At 40.2% G+C, this 22349-nt stretch overlaps 1 protein-coding gene across 37 annotated transcripts in view; it reads right to left on the bottom strand.

The window, feature by feature from the left end:
* Window positions 1–1010: 1010 nt before the first annotated feature.
* Window positions 1011–22349, bottom strand: part of LOC103033831 (calcium/calmodulin-dependent protein kinase type II subunit beta) — a 79264-nt gene continuing 57925 nt past the window's right edge. For 12 of the 37 annotated variants that reach the window (XM_049468421.1, XM_049468427.1, XM_049468422.1 and 9 more), the window contains 8 exons: window positions 18091–18139; window positions 16345–16431; window positions 12409–12528; window positions 11550–11684; window positions 7964–8039; window positions 7675–7769; window positions 6588–6822; window positions 1011–5703 (listed from right to left, as the gene is read on the bottom strand). In XM_049468421.1, the coding sequence (XP_049324378.1) occupies window positions 6590–6822; window positions 7675–7769; window positions 7964–8039; window positions 11550–11684; window positions 12409–12528; window positions 16345–16431; window positions 18091–18139 (795 nt within the window). In that variant the 3' untranslated portion in view covers window positions 1011–5703; window positions 6588–6589. Of the gene's footprint in view, window positions 5704–6587; window positions 6823–7674; window positions 7770–7963; window positions 8040–11549; window positions 11685–12408; window positions 12529–16344; window positions 16432–18090; window positions 18140–20065; window positions 20111–22349 lie in introns of all 37 variants that reach the window. The other 25 variants (XM_049468453.1, XM_049468439.1, XM_049468445.1 and 22 more) reach the window with 5 other exon arrangements.

The raw sequence follows: 22349 nt of genomic DNA on the forward strand, positions 1-22349 counted from the left end.
TTATCAGAGGCACACTGCTGCTGCTGCAGCTCCGCCAATCAGCTCTCCCTCCTGCCACACACTTAAACCCATACATCACCCAGTGCCCCTTCCAAACTACCCCTCCGACTTTTTTTGCCTTTTTCCAATTTGCTTTGAAGGTAGAGTCAGCAAAGCAAATTGGAAAAAGGCAAAAAAAGTCGGAGGGGTAGAAATGATGGATTTATTTGTGTCAGTTTCATAGAAAATTACAATCAATATTTATTTGATTATAGCGACACCATGTGGAGCAAGTCCAACCCGAAAAACTTCAGAAAAAAAATGTATAATTAGTCTTAGTCTTTCCCCTGAATAGATCATGTAAACTTTCTCCATTGCTCAGCAAAATCTTCAAAACAAACACTCAGTAAACTGCTGACTGATGAGATCAGAGCCGGTAAACTAATATAATCAGTCACCTGTCTGTTCCGGACCCCGGCCCAGGAGACGGCCCTTGACCTGCATTAATACAGTCTGTTTAAAACAGAATCCAGAGTCAGCGTTTACTCTTATCATCAGCAGCCTGTCACTCAGATAAACCCCACCCCCTCAGGTCAATATTACATCATTCAGAGTATCTCAGCAAACAGAGCAGTTCATCCAGACCAGCTGCAGCAAGGTTTACATTTCCTTTAGTACATTTATTAGCTCTAAATTTAAAGATTTACCTCAGGTTATAGCATGCTGGTGCTGTCAGTCTGCCTGCTCTGGTGCTCTGCTGATCATGTGACACTACTGCGTTTTCCGCCCCCCCTGCTTCTGATTGTTTGCACCTGGTCTGTCCTGTATATTTACCCATGTGTTTAAATTTACTGACCTGTTTTGTTTACTACAAACAATTCAAACATTCCTTAGTCCTCAGTTTTACATGTGTATCGGGGATACATCACAATCGTAACCGGTAATGATTGTGACTGGAAGCTTCGGGCTAGAACCCAGTATGGCATACAGTGTAAAAATCTCAAATGTGAAATAAAACAGCGTAGTTCGTGTTGACATTATTCTTTTTATTGGTAACATTTGTATAACATCTTAACACATTTCCTTAAGTTATAGGGGAAAGAAAGAGAGATAGAGAGAGAGAAAACAGGGAAAATTGGAAGAACAGATAAAGAAGACTTGAGAGAAACATGGGATTCATCGTAAAACTATCGTAAAATCTTTATAATAATCATATAGGATTCACATAATCTCGTTTTTACGTTAAAGAGATTATATACAAATATCCTTCCAAAAAAATGAGACCTGAAACGAGAGATCGAGAAGGCTCAGCATCATAGAAATAAAAAAAATATTATTAATAATATTAATAATAATAACCAAAAGAGGTTAATGAGGAGCTGAGGAGAAAAAACACTACAAATAGCAAATAGCTATTGGCTTGATGTTGTAAGAGCAGCAAGGTGTCACTAGAAGTGGTACACGCACACACACACACACACACACACACACACACACACACACACACACACACACACAAACACACACACATTACTGGCCATGAGGTTATAAGATAACATTTCCAGTTCCTGAAATCGGGATTTTAATTGGAAATCAGCAAACAGCAGGTTTTAAAATTTAATTTAAAACTAATTTTATTTTAAAACTTAGTTTTTCTTAAAAAAGTTTTTCTGTAAAATGTAGGCACTCCAGCATCACAAAAATAACTGATTTTAATCTGCTAGAGGACTGTAGTAAAGCAAATAATATAATCCTAGGCCTGTCACAATAACCAATGTTTTGGACAATATATTACTGTAGTACTATTACAATACAATTTGTATTTCACTGAAAAATATATACTTAAATACTAACAGTATAATTCATACATAAAAGCATTAAATTCATTTTTATAGTAATTTAAGGCCAAATTATGTTGCTGAATTTTGTTTTATTTTATTGACCTCATGGCAAACTTCATTTAGGATCGACCAGCGCTGCTCAGACAACAACAAAACCCTGTACAAAAGCATGCCATACAATCATCATCATTACATATTATATTATACTATACTCTGATAGTCATAATCGGCATCATCATCATCATCATCATCATCATCATCATCATAATCATCTCGAGACAAAAATAGTAATATGCATTACGAAGCTCTGAAAATCGTTAGCGGAGCAGAAGTCACCAGCATTCAGTAAAAAAGAAACGAAGAATAAAAACGCAAATCACCAAAAATTTAGGCCTGAAGTTCATGCAAGTATTTGCCACCTATAGCATGTTAGCATGTTAGCACTACGCAGCGGTTTAACAAGATACCTATTTTCATTAAAGTTTTAAATCTGCCATAGTTTTCAATGATTCCTTGCAATACTAAACACACAGAGGAAAGTAAGAACAACACTAGAGTAGAGAGTACGCTGACATGCTGCTCGGATCGCCGTCGTGAAAAGAGGGGAGAGGTCTCGCACTGTTCACCATTTCACCAAGAGGTTTCAGCCCCCGCCGGAGCGCAGCCAGGGCTTCAGAGACGTACCACGAAAAGCTAGAGTCACATATCAGAATCGGATCAACGGGAGTCAAGATCAAGTACATTAAAAACAAACCAACGTACAAAATTAATAAATAAAACGTGAACAGAGTGCGTCCAGTGAATTTCCTTAACGTTCTGAGTATGAGTTACGGTATTCTACAGCAGGGGTCGGCAATAGGCGGCCCGTGAGCCAGATGTGGCCCTCAAGCGTGAAACATCTGGCCTGTGAGGTTGTTTTAATTATAATGAACGATAATGGAAAAAACAATTAATAAAATGCTTCTCTGGTGAGCTTTTATTTATATTCCTCCCCTGTCTGTCTCTCTCTCTGTCGCACTCAGCGTGACTTTAGTTTGCGCCTATTCTTGTTTTTCGCTCGTTCTTGGGCTCCCTATCTCCTTATAAGGGCCGTGTCCCAATTCACTAGCCGAGGCAGTGACAGAGTATTGGATTTTCCTTTTTTCTTGGGTTTATCTGCTTTTAGATCAACTGTTCTGCAATTAAGTTCAACAGCCCTCTGGGCTGGAGAGCTACTAGTCTGTAGCAATCCATCCCATTACACTTCATCTTCCAAAACAGAATATATATTTTAAAAAATCTAACATAAATGCCGACCCCTGTTCTACAGCTTAAGAACAACAATGTTCAACAAGACCTCTTCTTACGTGTGCCGTTTCTGTGCGACAGAATCTTTCCAAACTTTTATTAAACCTATTCAGGATTGAAAAAGAGCTGCTGATTCGTTTTTCCTTTACGGGAAATGAACTTACGAATCACAAGTTCACATTCAAGATGTCAACAGAAGACTGTTCATTGCCACACACCCATTAACTACGTCACAAACACACACATCTCCTCTCTCAGGACCTGTGTGACGGAAAAATCCTGCACATACAGACAAAACACCAAAAAAAGGTGGGAATGTGCATGACTTAATGTGGATGACAAAAATATTTATCTATTTATATAAACACAAAAATCATCAAAATAATATTTGCATCCAGAAGTAATCAAACTACAGAAATGAAACATGGTGGGTAGTCAGTAAACTGCTAAACTGTTTTCACACCTGTGGTTGTGATCAGTCCGGAGCAGTTGATGAGTTATGATGAGTTTATTTGGAGCGTTCCTCCCTCTGTTTGGTTTGGTTTCACACAGGCATAATCTGAATAAAGTTAAAATATTTTTTGGGATGATTGTATGCAATATGTATTTATATATAAATATATATATATTATTTATATAAAATACATAGACTCTCTTTAACTCTACACCTGAATGTCCATCCACAGAAGCACTTATCATTGTGCCAAAATATCGCACAATAAATAATTTACTAATAAACTCAGTCTTCCTTCTCTTTACTCTCTATTTTATCTATAAGCAACTAAAGAAATAGTTAATGGAAAAAATCCACTCATTAACATCATTAATAATGGATCCCAAATATGCTGATCAGCCTAGAAATGCTCCGTATTTGAAGTTTTCTTCTTTAGTTTAAAGCAAGAAATAGCAAAAAAAGAGAGCTCCATCTAGTGTACCCACCGAGAAAAAGCATTGCCAATCGTGCCGTCTCGGACTCCGGCTGCTGATGCCAAAGCAGCATGACCCAGAAATTCAATTCACAGAGATGTTATGAAATTTTATTTCCAATTTGATTATTTTACAATAATAACTATTATTAATGTATTATAGCTTTGCAAGCTATAATAAAAAAAAACATATTTCTGCAACTGTGCCATATACAGTTACATTTAACAGTGTTTTAAATTAAAGAAGCGCACGTCAGATACTAAACATGTCTGAGCTGACTGACAGCATCTGGGCAAAGTGATCAATCATGATACTATTGTTTATTCATTTATTTTTACAAAACTATTTCTTTACCTGCAGCACACACAGCCGACATCACACTTCTCTCTCTATAAACTTTCTTCCAGTTTATTCCAGTATACCTCAAAATTACTGCTTTTAACTTTAATAATCAGTGCAATAAGTTCAAAATGCAAATAAACATCTGCCTCAGTGGCAGTTTTAGTAGAAACTAAATTATTCTGCTTATAAACTGTTTATATGGGATTAATAAACTCCACAAAATTACGTGACTCCTCACCAGATCAACACTGATCTAACTTATTTAACTATTTAATGATATGATGATTTAACGCACTTTGTGGCGGCAACGGACGATGCGTGATTGTACGTAATGATACATTAAAAAAAATTACACGTAATTTGCTACGTTGTAAACAGACGTCAGACATCAGACGTGTAGACCGAGACCCTTAGCTCTCGCCTGAACCGTGTCGTCCTCTCTCACACGGTGTGTTTATGGTAATGAGTGGTTACACACACACTTATACCCGCACGAAACTGCCGAAGTAGACTTCATCTCACTCAAATTAACAAATAAAACCCCACTGAATAATACTAGAAATCCATGCTTCCGAAAAAAAAAAAACAAAAACGTTAAAACCCATGTACAACTGGCATCGATAATTTGATTACTATTAAATATACAGATTCAGTAGAACAACAGCAATACTTAAAATGACAAATAGTAATAGTAATAATATTAATAATAATAATAATAAAAGAAGTAACCATAATAATAATAATACCAATATAATACTTCATTAAAACATGATCTAATATAGTTAGAGGAGTGCCTGGGCACGTAGGGCATAAGGCCAATGGAGACGAGAGTGTAGCGTGTGAGGGGGCGGGGCCGCAGAAGGGGGCGGGAGGAGAGAAGGCATTGCACAGGTTAGAACACTGGACCAGGTACCCAGAGTCTGTGCCCGCTCTGTGGGACTGATACGTACAGGTGCATCATCAATCCATCACTGGGTGAATCTTGGCATAGACACAGTTGTAAGATGTAATACGTGGTTGGTGTGGTTGGCGTGGTGCCCGGTGTGGTTGGCGTGGTGCCCGGCGTTGGTGTTTGGCCTGTGCCAGGGTGAATCTCGGAGAGTCTGGTAGCGGTGGCGGGTGGTGGGGAGGGGTGTGGTAGTGGAGAGCAGCCCAGTAGGTAGAGACAGGTGTAGGTGTGCATGCAGGTGTAGACGGCTGTGGGCGGAGCTGGAAGATCCTGAGCTCTCCGGCGCTGGACTCCTTCCTGCCGTCCCACTCGTCCTCCCTCTCCTTCTCCTCCTGCAAGATCACTCTTGTCTAAATGACGTCCTGCCGCAGTCCCACTCTGCGTGAGACACACACACACATACACACTTAGATAAAGTGAAATTACCTGAATCTATTTGTATTTTGTATTATGTACTGTTTAACCACAGTACCAGTCAAAAGTTTGGACACGCCTTAAATTCAGTTTTTTTTCATTAATATGAAATCAAATAAACCAAACTATGGATGATCAGTTTTGCACATGTTTGCTGGATTTTCTCAGTCAGTTTTATGAGGTAGAGTCACCAGGAATTCAGTTATTAAATTTCAGTTAACAGCTGTGCTGAACTCCTCAAGAGTTAATTATTTGGAAGATCGCTGGTTCGAATCCTGTTCATACAGCTTGCCATCAGCTGCCAGAGCCCCGAGAGAGCACAATTGGCCTTGCTTTCTCTGGGTGGGTACAGTAGATGGCGCTCTTTCCCCTCATCACTCCTAGGGTGATGTGGATCAGCACAAGGCTGCGTCTGTGAGCTGATGTATCAGAACCGAGTCGCTGCGCTTTCCTCCGAGCGTTAGCGCTGTGATGCTACTCGGCAATGCTGCAGCATCAGCATCAGTTCAAAAAGAGGCGGAGTCTGACTTCACATGTATCGGAAGAGGTGTGTGCTAGTCTTTACCCTCCTTGGGTTGGAAGAGGTTCTTAAGTGGGTATTCTCTGGTAACACATCTGACGTGTTGGAGGCAGCATTACAGCTTTGCTGCCACTAATCTGTCACAAATGTCATTAACAATAGAAGTGATGAACCTAAAGTTAAGCAGCGGTTTTAATGAGAAGTGGAAAAAATTCTAATTTCCTTAAAATTAGATTTAAACAGTTGTAATATAATTATATCCTTGCTTGGAGTATAGCATGTACCTGTACGCATGTGCTAAGTGCTATAGTGGGAGTGCACAGGTCACCTTCACTGGAGTGGGGCGGAGGGAGCGCCTGAGCAGTGGAAGTGCACATTCTGCCATTTAGAGTCGCGGCGGTGCCACACGCGCGTCTCCTCTGATTGGCTGCTGCGCGGCCGGCCCTGGCTGTCCACGAACTGCGTGAGGCGGATGTAGGCGATGCAGGCGGCGTCCTCGCCGATCAGGTGCACATGTGGGTTCAGGATGGTGGTGTGGATGGGCTTACTGTTCTTAGACAGCACTATAGAGGTGAAGAGAGAAAACAGGAAGAGACTTTAGACACTTTTAACAATCCTGCTTCTAACCACTGTACACAGAACTGATTTACACTACAGCTAAGTTCACACAGCAGGTTAAAGGGGCCTAAATCCAAATATCTTACTAAATCTGATATTTAAAGCTCTCTCATTTCATTTCACAACAGATTTTTATGAAAAAGTGCTCCGGTGTTCATGTTTCAGGCTGTTTTAGTTCCGTGGGGGAGTGGGCAGGAAGAATGACGTCAGGATTTTGGCTCTTACTCATGACATGAAAATGTCTCGCCTCTGATTGGCTAACAACACAGTGCCGCTGCCTCCATGGCTCTGCAGTGGACGGTTGCAAGCCAAGGTGGGCGTGGCCATGAATCCTAATTTACGGGTTGACATCAGTTGGGTGGCTTTTCCTCTTTTATTTTATTGGCAAATGCAGGCAATTGGTATAGGAGAACAATTTCAATAGTACAGCATGAGTACACAACTTGACAAATAATGGTTTCTAGTGAAATTACATCTTTAATTTAGGCTGTTTAAACCATATTTTTGGTACCCTATATCTGACATCTGTCTGAACAATTTGCGCTTTATAAGTGGAATGCATGCACAAAAGACCAGTGCTTCATGTTAAACTCAACAGGGACTAGACACATCTGTGTCAGCAATGGGTGCCTAAATGTTTGGATATTTTGTTTAGAACTGTTTTAGGACATCAACAACGAAAGATAGATAAGAAGATAGTGATGACCCTCCAGACAGTGTGCATTATTTTGTCAGGCTTATCGTTTTCCAGTCTCTCTGTTTATTGATCTGATTCTCAGTTTCTTGCTTACACTTACAGTTCTCAAAGTAGAACCGGTGGAAGTCCATCCCCTCCACCAGGTTACCCAACGCCTCGGGTTCAAAGGAAGTTAGCCCAGGATCGCAGATCTTCCTGTTACAAAACAACACAGTTTACACACTTCAGCCTCTGCAGCCGCTGCCGCCGTTATTACCCAATCAGACACCAGCACATAACCAGCTCTGCGTGACTCAGACTCAGAGGGGTGTTATGATCAGCTGTGAGAGCAGAGCAGGCTGTGTGATGATTGTATCCAGTGCTGAGAGGAATGAGAGGCGGTGACTCACGCGTAGGCCTCGAAGTCTCCATTGTTCACAGCCTCGATGAGCTGCTCCGTGATCTTGATGATCTCTTGTTTGCGGGCTGGAAAGAGAACAAACATCAAAAACACAGCGCCTACACAGTCACTGAGGGCAAACACCAAACCAACAAAATGCCCAACAAACAAAAAACCAACAACCAAAGAACCAAACAGCAGTTTCGGCTTCTTTGACCGAAACCTGCTAGAAAAAGGCCCCACAGTGCACATCAGGAACACTCTTTAGATCAGGGGTCGGCAATAGGCAAAGCATGAAACATCTGGCCTGTGAGGAACTATAATGAACTATAGTGAACGATAATGAAAAAAAAATAATAATAAAATTCTTCTCTGGTGAGCTTTTGTTTACATTCCTCCCCTGTCTCTCTCTCTGTCGCGCTCTACGTGACTTTAGTTTTTCTTTTTTCCGCCCATCCTTGGGCTCCCTATTTCTCCTTTAAAGTGGGGGTGTTCAAGCCGGGAACATCACTAAAATGTGCAGGGCAAGGACCTATACGCTCTAAAGGAACTGGGTATGAATTTTTTGGATGTAAATACAAATACATTTTTTTATGTAGTAGAACCATCACACCGACTCTGAAGCGTTTTTGCTTTATATGCTCTGTAAATGAGGCCAGAAACTTCATATATCTAATAATTTCAATTATTTTTTAAAACATTCTTATTTATTAATGTCTTAACAAGTTTTAATTGCTAATTAATTAAGGCGTAACTTTTAGCAATGTTTGTACTGTTATTAGTGACCTTTATTGTAAAGTGTTCACATAAAATCTACGAGTTTTCAAATCGAATCCAAATACATAAAAAAAAAGTTTAGAATCTGATTTTTACAGATGCAAATTCAAGAAGGGGTCCAAGAAAAGCGCCAAATGTTAGTTACTCTGAATCTGACCTCCATACCACAGCAACCCATGCAGATACAGATATAGATATGGTTGTGATGTCAAGACACACAAATCCCATCTGATCACATGTAATAACAAACACAACATTGAGGACAGACATATTAACAGATCTGATTGAACTTTAACATGAACATTGATAAGCTTGTTGAATATCTGCACCAGAAGTGGTGGCATAAAGGTATCCAAAAGCAGTGTGTAAGACTGGTGGAGGAGAACATGTTACCAAAATGCATGAAAACTGCGATTAAATACCAGGGTTATTCCACCAAATATTGTTTTCTGAACTCTTAAAACCTGATTATGAATATGAACTTGTTTTCTTTGCATTATTTGATTTTTTGTTATTTCAGCCATTTCCCTTTTCTCCAAATAAATGCTCTAAATGAGAATCTTTTTATTTGGAATTTGGGAGAAATGTTGTCTGTAGTTTATAGAATAAAACAATAATGTTCATTTTACTCCAACATAAACCTATAAATAGTAAAAATAGTGGTCTCTTAATTTTTCCCCTAGAAATCATTTTATTTTAATATTAACTAAACTGGCCAATCAACATTCAACATGTATCAACAATTATACAACCGTGCTGCAAAAAGAAACAACAGGCATCCAGTAAAATAATTGTAGAACATTTGGTAAGTACTGTTTCGTCTATATCAGTCCAACATTAACACTGTCCCTACTCTCCAATAGAAAAGAGCAGTAAATTCTCAGCCGCAGCCAGTTGAAAGTAGCTCAAATTGAGGATTGGATTTTGGGTTAGATCAGCTTTTTTTATATGCAGACTCACCTGACTGCATCTCACATGTGGGGCTCGGTCCAACCACTCATCCTTTGACTCATCCCTCTCTCTCTCTCTTTCGCTTGCTCTTTACACCTCTCAAGACCCGTATTAAGAACTAAAGCCTACCAGACAGCTGACAGACCTCTGAGGAACATCTGAGAAAGTTCAGGATCACATAACAAAGCCATCCTACATGCAGCCAGACCTCTCTCTGCACTTTCTCATTCACATCTTACTCTCTCTCTCTCTCTTCCTCTTTCGTTCTGGGTGTCTCTTCCTCTTTGTTAGAGTGAGTGTGAAGCTGGCACAGCTCAATGTGCTATTCCCGTCCTTCAGATAAGGCTTAATACTGGCCTCTCTCTCTCTCTCTCTCTCTCACTCTCTCTCGCGCTCTATCGCTCTCTCTCTCCCTCCCTCTGTTGGTTCCTCTTCCGTATCAGAGGAGCTTAGCGGGCAGCTTCCTCGACGTGTCCTCCTCCTCCTTTTCTCCTACTAACTGGCACAGCAGGGAAGACCTAAACCCCAGCAGGGCTTTAGCCCTGAAGATCACGCTCTCACAGCTCTCCTGTATCACTCTCACAACGCGAGAGTCACCTCAGACCAAAAGCATCCCTGCAGCTCTCACTTCAGCCAAGCTCAGCCACACAAACCATTTTACACAGTTTAAAACATACTGCATAATTAAACAGTCATTCAGAGTGAAAACTCTACAGAAACATGCGTATGATTTATTTACAGTGATGGAGAAAATAACCAGACTTCTGAAGCATCGTCTGGTAATACAGTGAACTGTTACATTACTTTCTTTCTTTTTGCTTAACATACAGCGACTACACAACAATAAACAGCTGTTACATATACTATACTAGCTTATACTCTCTATATTACTCTATACAACCTTTTACTCTCTATACTACTCTATACTACCCATACTAACACATACTACCTTATACTCCCTATAATGCCGTATGCTCCCTATACAACTATATATACAATCCTATACTAACCTCTACTCCCTATACTACCTTATACTCTATATACTACTATACACTACCCTATATTAACCTCTGCTCCCTATACTACTCTACATATTCTGCACTACCCTATACTACACTATACCCCTGATACTACCACATACTTTCCACTTATACTACCCTAGTGGAAAATACTATATACCCTATATACCCACATACTACTGTATTCTTCAATGTATCATACTTTCTCCTTGTACTACCCTATAATCCCTATATTACCTTATGATCCCTATGCTTCACTATACTCCATATACTACTATATACTACCCCATACTCCCTACACAACTATTAACATGTATACTCCCTATCAATACTCCTTATACCAACCTTTACTTCCTACTCCCAATATCACCCTATACTACCCTATACTCCCAATACTATTAGATGTTATCATATATTATCTATACTGCCCTATGCTGCCATATGCTATCCTTCACTCCCTGGATTACAGTATTTAACATCTGTACTCTGTTTACCGATCTATACTGCCTATTCTACTCTGTGCTATCCTATACTCTACTTATACTACACTATACTTCCCAATACTCCTAGCAGCGTACTTGCTGCCTAATGTAACCACCCCTTGAGAGGTGCCATTGGAAACATATTATTAATATTATTCATTTCACCTGATTGTGGATTTAATTTTATTGTCTGAGTACAGGCAGTTACAGGGAGTTAGTGTGAAGTACAGGAAGTTACAGAGAGTTAGGGGGTACGGGAGGTTTGAAGTACAGGAAGTTATGAACGTCCAAAGTGCATTGCAGGTTAGAAAGAGAAGGTTCTGAGGAGAGCAAGGCCACGCTCATCCACACACCATGCAGTACTCACTCTGAACGGACAGGGAGGGGCTGGAGCGGGGCAGGGGCGGAGGGGAGGAAGATTGGGGAGTGGGGACAGGTACTGTCTCCGGCTGCGAGGGGACGGAGACACGGCCCACGCTGCTCACCAGACTGCTCAGTCGAGCTGAGAGCGGTAACACCGGGCGGAGGGGGTGACCCACAACACCACCCAACCATGAGGGACACCGGAGGGACATGTGGAAGTGGACAGAGGGTAACAAAGACAGCAGGACAGTTTAGACAAAGAAAAGAAAAGCGGGCAAGTGGGACGAGACGATGTGGGAATTTCTTGTTTATTTTTTAAAGTAGATATTGAGGATTGCTGTAAACGTTTGATTGCAAGCGTTGAAGGTGTTGAGGTTGAAGTCAGTACTGGATGGAGCACCATCATTCCAACAATGAAAGTTGATTTACTGCTACACAAGGGCTCAATTGTGGGGTGGGGGTGGGGGGTTTACACACCTCTACCCCATGCCTGGCTTTAGATTAGGCATGGTAACAATAGATACATGTGTATCTGCTCCAGGTAGTCCTATTTTATTGGCAGTACTTATATTAACATGTATGTCAGCAATGTAAAGCAACAACATAAAGGGGCATTCACAAACATTTGGACATACAGTGCATTCAAATTAATAAACTCTATTCTGTGTAAAAAGTAATCCAAGGTGAAACACACCTTATGACTTCTGTGTAAATGGGCGGGGCTAAACTGCAGGAAGCAGAATGTATGGTTTTGTGACATTTCATATGCAACAATCATATCAAGTTTTTCTATAATTAATGATATATCTCAATGATGGGCAGCACTAGGCTCTGCCACCTGAATGGGCGAGGCCTCTACTCACTCTGCATGCCAGGTGTGTGTGGAGGGGAGGGAACAGGTGGGGCTCCTCCTTCAGTGCTGGGCGGGGCAGTGGGTCCGGGGGCCTTGCGCACACAGCCCAGGAGGTCCGTTAGCTTGGAGGCTGTGGGCGTGGGTGAGTAGGGGATGAGGATGGAAGAAGGACCAGGACCAGCAGGAGAAGGCAACAGCAGAGATAACTGGGATTTAATTGGGATTCAGTTTCTAATCACATGCTGGATTGGGGTGCTGACCCTGGGATCTCCATGCAGTTAAATCAGGGATGTTTAATTCTGGTCCTGGAGGACTGGTGTCCAGCACATTTTTGCTTAAACCAACAAAAATCTCCCCCAAAAAATGCAATATTATATTCCTACAGTATAGGAGGCTTCAGATTTAGGACCTATTTCTGATATATAAGATTCCACTACTTGTTATCTAGATAAATTAGCATCATAGCGCTAGTGGTAATTTGTGAGGTACATGCTTCCACTACATTTTAGCTACATTAGCTTTACATTTCTAGTGCTAATTTGTGAGGTACAAGCTTCCACTACATTTTAGCTAGCTAAATTAGCATCATAGTGCTAGTGGTAATGGGTGAGGTACAAGCATCAACTACTTGTTAGCTACATTAGCTTTACATCTCTAGTGCTAATATGTGAGGTACAAGCTTCCACTACTTGTTAGCTACATTAGCTTTACCTCTCTAGTGCTAATTTATGAGGTACAAGCGTCCACTACTTGTTAGCTAGTTACATTAGCTTTATATGTCTAGTGCTAATTCATGGGGTATGAGCTTCCATTACTTGTAGCTATATTAGCCTCAAAGCTTTAGTGCTAAGCTGTCACTACCTGTTAGCTACATTAGCTTTTCTACTGTAGTTTTAATTGTTGAGGTCCCATCTCCTACATGTCTCCTGTACCACAAGGTGGCAGAATTTGTCCTGAATCTGCAGTCATAAAACTGTAGTCCTAAATCTGTAGTCCTGACTCTGCAGCCCTAAAATTGTAGTCCTGAATCTGCATTCCTAAAACTGTTGTCCAATATCTGCAATACTAAAACTGTGGTCCTGAATCTGCAGTCTTAAAACTGTAGTTCTGAATCTGCAGTCCTGAATCTGCAGTCCTAAAACTGTAGTCCAGAATCTGCTGTCCTGAATCTGCAGTCCTAAAACTGTAGTCCTGAATCTGCAGTTTTGAATCTGCAGTTCTAAAACTGTAGTCCTGAAAGTGCAGACCTGAAACTGCAGTCCTGAACCTGCAGTCCTAAGACTGTAGTCCTGAATCTGCAGTCTTAAAACTGTAGTCCAGAATCTGCTGTCCTGAATCTGCAGTCCTAAAACTGTAGTCCTGAATCTGCAGTTTTGAATCTGCAGTTCTAAAACTGTAGTCCTGAAAGTGCAGACCTGAAACTGCAGTCCTGAACCTGCAGTCCTGAATCTGCAGCCCTAAAACTGTAGTCCTGAATCTGCAGTTCTGAATCTGCAGTCCTAAAACTGTAGTTCTGAATCTGCAGTTCTGAATCTGCAGTCCTAAAACTGTAGTTCTGAATCTGCAGTTCTGAATCTGCAGTCCTAAAACTGTAGTTCTGAATCTGCAGCCCTAAAACTGTAGTCCTGAATCTGCAGTTCTGATTCTGCAGTCCTAAAACTGTAGTCCTGAATCTGCAGTTCTGAATCTGCAGTCCTAAAACTGTAGTCCTGAATCTGCAGTTCTGAATCTGCAGTCCTAAAACTGTAGTCCTGAATCTGCAGTCCTAAAACTGTAGTCTTGAATCTGAAGCCTCCTGTACTGCAGTTAGTCGCTACTCAAAAATGTGCAGAACACGGCACTTAAGGACCAGAGTTGTACAGTCCTGTGTTTAGAAGTAAAGGGTCATGAAGTACATGCCATTCCATGTGCTGCCACAAGGTGGCGACGCAGAAGCAGAGTTGGCTCTCTCTCAGAGTGCAGGAGAGGCCTGGTGGGGTTTAGTTACACTGTGCCAGTTGCCCTCTGATAGTGGTTGGTTCACAGATTCATTCACCTTCTGGCAGACTTACAGCAAAGCACATGTGCTCATCTAGTGTCGCAACTCTAATCTAGGAGTATTTTTAAAACTACAGCGGAGCGTGAAAGTTTGCAAAACCTTTAGAGTTGTCTTCATTTGGGTAAATATGTATAAATTTGACTTTTTAAACATTTTATTATCACAAAAGTCCTAAAACTAGATAATGAGAAACAAATCAAACAAATGAGAGCTTTAGCTAAATGTTAACAACTGTTTTTGATGAGCTTCAGCTCTGTTATGTTGGTGTGGTTCCTCTTGGCTTCATTCTGTTCTTAGTTTGGAACACTTCGTGTGCTTAGGGTCATTGTCTTTATGCATGGCCCACACCGTTCTCTTGAGAATCAGCTCATGGACACTCCTCTCATTTTACTTTCTTTCAAAATTTGCAGATATAATTCATAAATCATTGTTCATTTATCAATGATTGTAAGCCACCCTGACCGAGAAGCAGCAGCAGAACAGGCTAAATTAATGATACTACCACCACCATGTTTCAAAGATGGTGAAAAGAGGTTTCATGCTGGAAAATCTGTCCACAAAAGTTTGTTCCAGTGGCAATGTTCTTATTGGAGACCAGAAGCTTTCACCTTGTAGCCTTGCCATCCATGCTCACCACTATTGTTCAGTGTTATTCTGATGGTGGACACATTTAACATTAAGATCAGCCAATAGGATAAAGGCCTTTAGTTGCTTAGAAGTTTTCCTGGGTTCTTTGTGACCTTGCAGACTTTTATCCGCCTTGATCTTGGATTGATCTTTGTTGATTGTTCACTCCTGGGGAGGGTAATATGGTCTTAAATATTTTTTCTAATATTTTGTCTCATCAGTTTGATTTGTTTCTTCTTATCTACTTTTAGAAGTTTATGCAAACATATAAAGAACATTCTAAAGGGGTAACAAACTTTCAAGCATCTCTCTATGATTACCTAGCACAGTGGTTCTTAACCCTGGTCATGGAGTACACCTGCTGAGAAGATCTAAATCCTTGCCAGGCCTGAATAGGTTCAAGTATTTTAGTAAAATAAAATCAGTGAGAGGTTGCCATGTCCTGGAAAGCAATGATATTTAAACCCGCAACCTTCTTTATGGTATTTTTTTGTGTTAAAAATGTAAAAAAAATCAGAGCAAACTGTAAACCCAGGACCAGGATTGAGAACCAGTGATTTAGATCTATAACCCTCAATCAGAAAAAAGCTGTGACAGTATGGAAAATGCAAAAAATGTAGCTTCTTCCAATAACTTTGATTTCTTTGATTGCAGAATGTGTGAACCCAAGATATTTCACATTTTGTTTGAGCAACTTTTCAATTTTATTTGTTGATGCAAATGCATTCCTGCACCGAAGACCTTAAAAAATGTTGCCGTTCAATCTCTCAACACTTTAAAATACGTTTTGGCGTTGAGAATGCAGCGCTAAAGTTTTTTTTGGTGTTAGTGCATGTGGTTTAGCATTGTCTTGTTGAAAAATGGGGTTTCATACTGTCTGCAATGATGAATGATAAATTAAAGTTAAAGTAAACATGAGAAACACTGTGTTGTTTTTTTTTTATTTGCATTTTCCATACTGTCTCAACTTTCTCCGATTTGGGTTTTGCACCAGTTGAGCATCCACGCAGCAAACCCAACGCACTGGAATCCTCTGGAATCTGAATCTTGAGTCTGTACTTTATCTTCATATGCAGACCCTCATATCTCTTTTAAGATCTCTCAGGTATCTGAGAAACAGGCTAAAGCTAAACCTAGGAAGTTTTTTTGTGTGTTTTTTGTCACATTCCTCAAGCCAAACCAGTACAGTTAGTACAGGGGTTGTTGAGATGCTCTGGAAAGGAGTGACCAAGCCAAGCCAAACGGAGCTGACGCAGAGGAGAGATGCACCAGGAGACTTACAGAAGACGGCCGGAGACGAGCCGGGAGGAGACGGGCCGTGATCTGAGCTGAGACCGGCCTTAAGCGAGCTGCTATCTAGGCTTTTTCCTGGGTGAGTGGCAGGAAACAGTGGAGGTGGGTAGAGACAGAGAAAGACAGCACTGATAAAAAGGAGGACAGTGGGGTGGAGAGATGACAGAATGTAGAGGGTGGGGGTCCGGAGAGGATCGAGGCGAATGGGACGAATGATCTGGGCACACCATGTAACAAAACCACAGCAGTTTGGTATTGAGGTCATGTCACCAGCGCCACGCAAACGGTGGCGACTGCTGGCATCTACATCTCTCGCAACCCCATTCTGGATCCCTCGACACTTCTGAAGAGGAGGGACAGTGTGATACAGTATAACATAGATTTATATATATATATATATATATATATATAGTACAGACCAAAAGATTGGACACACCTTCTCTTTTTTTATTCAATGCGTTTTCTTTATTATTTTCATGACTATTTCCATTGTACAGTAGATTCTCATTGAAAACATTAAAAACTATGAATGAACACATGTGGAGTTTTATGACTTAACAAAATAAAAAATGAGCTGAACCTCCACAGTCACCGGACCTGAACCCAATCCAGATGGTTTGGGGTGAGCTGGAGCACAGAGTGAAGAAGACAAAGGAGCAACAAGTGCTAATAAACACCTCTGGAAACTCCTTTCCTTCCTTCAAGACTGTTGGAAAACTTTTCATTTCAGGTGGCCACCTCTTGAAGCTCATTGAGAGAATGATGCCAAGAGTGTGCAAAGCAGTAATCAGAGCAAAGGGGGCTATTTTGAAGAAACTAGAATATAAAACATTTTTTTTTGTTAAGTACAGTACATAAAACTCCACATGTGTTCATTCATAGTTTTTAAGGCCTTCAGTGAGAATCTACTGTAATGTAAATATCAGTCATGAAAATAAAGAAAACGCATTGAAAAAGTGAGGGTGTGTCCTTTTGGCCTATACTGTATATATATATATATATATATATATATATATATATATATATATATATATATATATATATATGACAGTTATACTCATTAGCATTAGTAGTATTGCTCACGTTGCGTGAACAAGAAAACTCATTTTTATCATATTTACTACATTTACCACACAGTTGAGCCGTAGCCCACATCCCACATCTGCCTCTTTCTTAGTGCTTCTTGTTTCTAAAATTAAAAATACTACATTGAAGGTGCCCTTGCAGTGTTCCTGACTGTCTCTCCCAAGAGAATGACAAGAAAAAGAGAGAGAGAGAGATCCAGCTAACCTTCTGTATTATAACTGAAAAAAGGCACAGAGTTTAATAGGCTTTTATTTTTTCCGATTTACTATATCCATTTAGAAATACATAAATTGCTGCAACCTCTCTTCACCTCTCTACTCTTTTTCTGGATAATGATGTAAAAGGTGATTTTTTTTCTGCATGGGCAAAATATGCCCCATATCACCCATTATAAAGCATGTTTGGACAAAAAGTATAAAACTACTGGATCTCAGAAAGCTGCAGGAGAGCGGAGTAATAACAAAGATTAGTACTCTTTATCATGTTTTACTACACCAACAGTTCTAAGTAATTCTACAGCATAAACACACTTAGAGCTCATTCGACCTGGACCCCACCCAGCCCATGTGCCACCTATGTGAGCCCCACATTAGCTAGGCTGCGTTCAGATTTGATGCAACACACCTTGACCCGTTTGATGCAACCTACCTTTAACATCCTCATCCTCGATTGTGGTGTTGCTGCTGTCCGAGGATTCCTGCAAGACACATCAGAAAACATCAAGGGCTTAATAGCGAACCTTTATCTTTCTATTCACGGACACACAAACAAACACAACGTCGCAAACGTCACTGAACGTATGGCAACCTATTATTGGGCAGGATAGAAATTGCCATAGAAATGAATGAGAACCATCGTCACCACAAATGGAACTGCACAGTCAACCTCGAGTGAACAAGAACATCAGCTAGACATTAGCAGACAGTTTTAGCCTTAGACTTCACTCACTTCAGTCACAGGTGAAGACAGTTAGCTCAGCGCTAACATGTAGCATAAACATATCAGGGATATCAGCAGCAGGTTGCTTATTCTGATGTTAATTCTGTAGGATGCTGTGAAACTGTGTTTATTTTGATGTTCCACCACTCGCTCTCCAGATGGCAGAGAGCGTACAGCTGTTGGAACACCCTCTAAACCACCCCCCCTTGACACATAAACACACACACACACACCAACCTAAATGCATCTACCCACTCACAAACACACACGCACAGAGAAAACCACAGGCTCACTAATAGCATGTATTAATCTTTGACATGTACGACACGCAGACGCTCCTGGCTTTGGGCTGTATCTCTCTCTGAGGGTCCCTGTGGGCGGGTTATCTGCCCACCGCACACACAGCGTGGAGGCAGGATGACAGACAGAGCGGCTATCAGACTCAGACAGGGCGGCCAGAGCACAGAGATACAGATAAAACACTCCAGAGTCCTCAGCACTCAGAGCGGCAGCTGTACGGACGTGTGTGGGGGCGGCGGAGTGGGAGACGGGGGGAGAGGGGATAGGGGGTGGACTGGGTACGTGTATGGGGGAGTGTTATGTACTTGATATGAACTGGTGATGGTTGGAGAAGGTGGTGAAAGATGTAGACGTAGCAAACACAGAGTGAAGAAGGCCTTCAGAATCTGATTTAATCACCATCCCAATCACTGAAGTCTGCTTATTTTATAAGCACAGGTTTATAAAACCAAGCACACAGGCATGCAAATTTATTTGCAACTAAATCACCAGAATAATGCTTCTCCATCTGCTAATACACTAAAAGAGTCTGGGTTTGGCTGTTGCTGGAAGAACAATACTTCTGAATGCATTGTGCCAGCTGTAAAGTTTGGTGGAGGGGGGATAATTATAATTGTTTTTTTTTGTTTGTTTTTCTTCAGGAGTTGAGTTCGAACCCTTAGTTTCAGGTGAAAGGAACTCTTAATTCTTCACTATACCAAGAAAATCTGGAAATGTTCATGCTCCAAACTTCATGGGAACAGTTTGGGGGTGGGGCATGTCCATAAAGACATGGATTAGCGAGTTTGCTGTGGAAGAACTTGACTGACCTCAATCTGATAAAACACCTTAAGGATGAATTATAGTGGAGACTGTGAGCCAGGTCTTCTTATCCAACATTACTGTCTAACGTCACAAAGTGCGCTTCTGGAGGAATGGTCAAAATGAATTCCCATAAACACACTCCTAAACCTTGTGGTAAGCCTTCTGGAGTCATATATTCATCATATTAAATCCTATGAGTTAAGAATAGGATGTCACTCCAGTTCATAAGAGTGTGAAGGCAGATGAACGGTCAGTGTAATGTTTATTCATTTTATTTTTTTTCTGACCATTTGAGGCTAAATGAGGCTAAAAATAGAAAATTGTATGTAAAAATCTATTATTTCATTTTTTTTAATGTAGTGGACTGTAAATTTTTCCAATTTTAGTTTTTATTATCTCTGCCCCTTACAATCGTAATCATAATCATAATTTCCTGCAGCTGTTTTGAGCACTTCTGAACACAGGTACTTATAAGAAAACGGACAGATCACTCAGGGACAGACAGAGGGATGAAAGACAGAGGATGAGAGAACAGTAAAGAAAGATGGCGAGGAGGGGGCGGGGCTGGGGAAGGATATACCTTGATCCCATCCACTGGGTTATGGATAACAGTGGTCTGAGGCTCCTACAGAGAGAGAGTGAGAAAAAGATAGAAAGAAAGGCAAGAGGGATGAGAGAGAGAGGGAAAGGTAGAGATAGAGAAAGATAGAAAAAAGAGAGAGGAGAATGAAGTGTAGGTGAGAGATGGAGAGAGTAAAAATAGCAGCAGGTGTTAGAAAAAGAAGGAGAGATGAAGATAAGAGAGGAAATACAGTAGAACAGCAGTTTGAATTAGACATGAGTTAGCGTGAGAATCTCAGGGGTTAATGAATGGAGATCGTTAACCGGCGGCGAGGTTCCATTAAAAGGCAGAACACAGTTAAAGGTCACAGTCTGAGGTGTTAAAACTCCTCCAATAAACTCCAGCCAGTAAATACACTGCGCTCAATATAACTCAGAATAAATAAAATAAAAGAAATTACAAACACACCAGAGCAGAACATGACCAATTACCAAACAAAATAAAAGAAAAACATTAATATAATGCTTTAGAAAATAAAGTAAACTAAAAAAAGTGGAACAAAATTGTAAAAATGCTAAAATACGACATGTGAATGTACGCTACTTAACCCTTTCAGACCCTGCGTCCATTACAATGGACATCATGTACTTTCTTTCTTTCTTCCAATGCAATGGACATTTAAACAAGCAACTACAGCTCTGGAAAAAAATAAAAGAGCACTTAAAATGATGAGTTTCTTTGATTTTACCAAATTAAAAACCTCTGGAATATAATCAAGAGGAAGATGGATGATCACAAGCCATCAAACCACCAAACTGAACTGCTTGAATTTTTGCACCAGGAGTAAAGCAGCATAAAGTTATCCAAAAGCAGTGTGTAAGACTGGTGGAGGAGGAGAACATGATGCCAAGATGCATGGAAACTGAAGTGGTCTCTTAATTTTTTTCTAGAGCTGTAAATGTTTGTGTTAATGGGATTTAATGTTTATATATAGATTTTGTGTTAGTATATTACTAATATTACTAATTGTCTAGGTTCTATTCAGCCACCTCATTTACAGACCACTCGGTGCAGATATATTCACAAGCACTGTTGCTATTAAAAAAAAATAAATGGTGTAAGGTAGCAATGAGCATTGTGATACTTTGCCTACAAACAGTACAGTATGTGACTAGTTTATGTGGCATTTTTGCAGAGTTGGTTTGTGTTATTATTAACTAACAACAAATGCACTAAACGTTAAACGTCAGAGTAAATCCAGCTGTGTGTTTTAGAAATCTGTCCCGTCTGATTGTTTTATTTAATGGATAAAATGATTGCGCATATTTCCACTTTCAGAGATTGCTTCCTAGATAGCAAACTGAGAGGCTTTTTCACAAAAATCTCTATTCTCTCATAAATCCATCAACAGAACATTCATTTACATGAGTATTTCAGTCTGACGTCAGTGTTTTAACTCTGCTTTTATCTCTCATTTGCGGATCTTCATTAAATCTGCTGTCTCTCTCTGTAACGTACAGGGATTTGAGTTGTGTTAAACGAGGCCAGGCACAGAGCTCACTCTAACCAGCGCAGGTTTATCAGTAAAACCTTTTCACTGTTTCAGATCATGATCCAAGCTTTAGAATGACTCTATGTTAAATTAAAAAAGCAGAAAACAGAGCAGCTGGACATCTGAAGCTCCTGTCCTTCATTCTCTTATCAAACCACTGAGGAGAAAACTGGTTAAAATTCAAAACTGCGAATGTACAGCATATTTTTGGAGTTTGAGTAAAATGAACATTGTTGTTTTATTCTATAAACTACAGACAACATTTCTCCCAAATTCGTCATTTAGAGCACTTATCTGCAAAAAAATGAAAAATAGCTTAAATAACAAAAAAGATGCAGAGCTTTCAGACCTCAAATAATGCAAAGAAAACAAGTTCATATTCATAAAGTTTTAAGAGTTCAGAAATAAGCAATATTTGGTGGAATAATCCTGGTTTTTAATTACAGTTTTTTCATGCATCTTGGCATCATGTTCTCTCACCTCCACCAGTCTTACACACTGCTTTTGGATAACTTTATGCTGCTTTACTCCTGGTGCAAAAAATTCAAGCAGTTCAGTTTGGTGGTTTGATGGCTTGTGATCATCCATCTTCCTCTTGATTATATTCCAGATGTTTTTAATTTGGTAAAATCAAATCTTATTTTTTTCCAGAGCTGTAAAAATATTTTATTAAAATGTTTTATGTTTTATACAGTCAATAGTGGTTCTTCTACGGCATCACACAAAAGAACTGGGTAGAACATCTATGTT

The sequence above is a fragment of the Astyanax mexicanus genome, chromosome 20 (assembly GCF_023375975.1).
Source record: "Astyanax mexicanus isolate ESR-SI-001 chromosome 20, AstMex3_surface, whole genome shotgun sequence".
Taxonomy (NCBI): Eukaryota; Metazoa; Chordata; class Actinopteri; order Characiformes; family Acestrorhamphidae; genus Astyanax; species Astyanax mexicanus.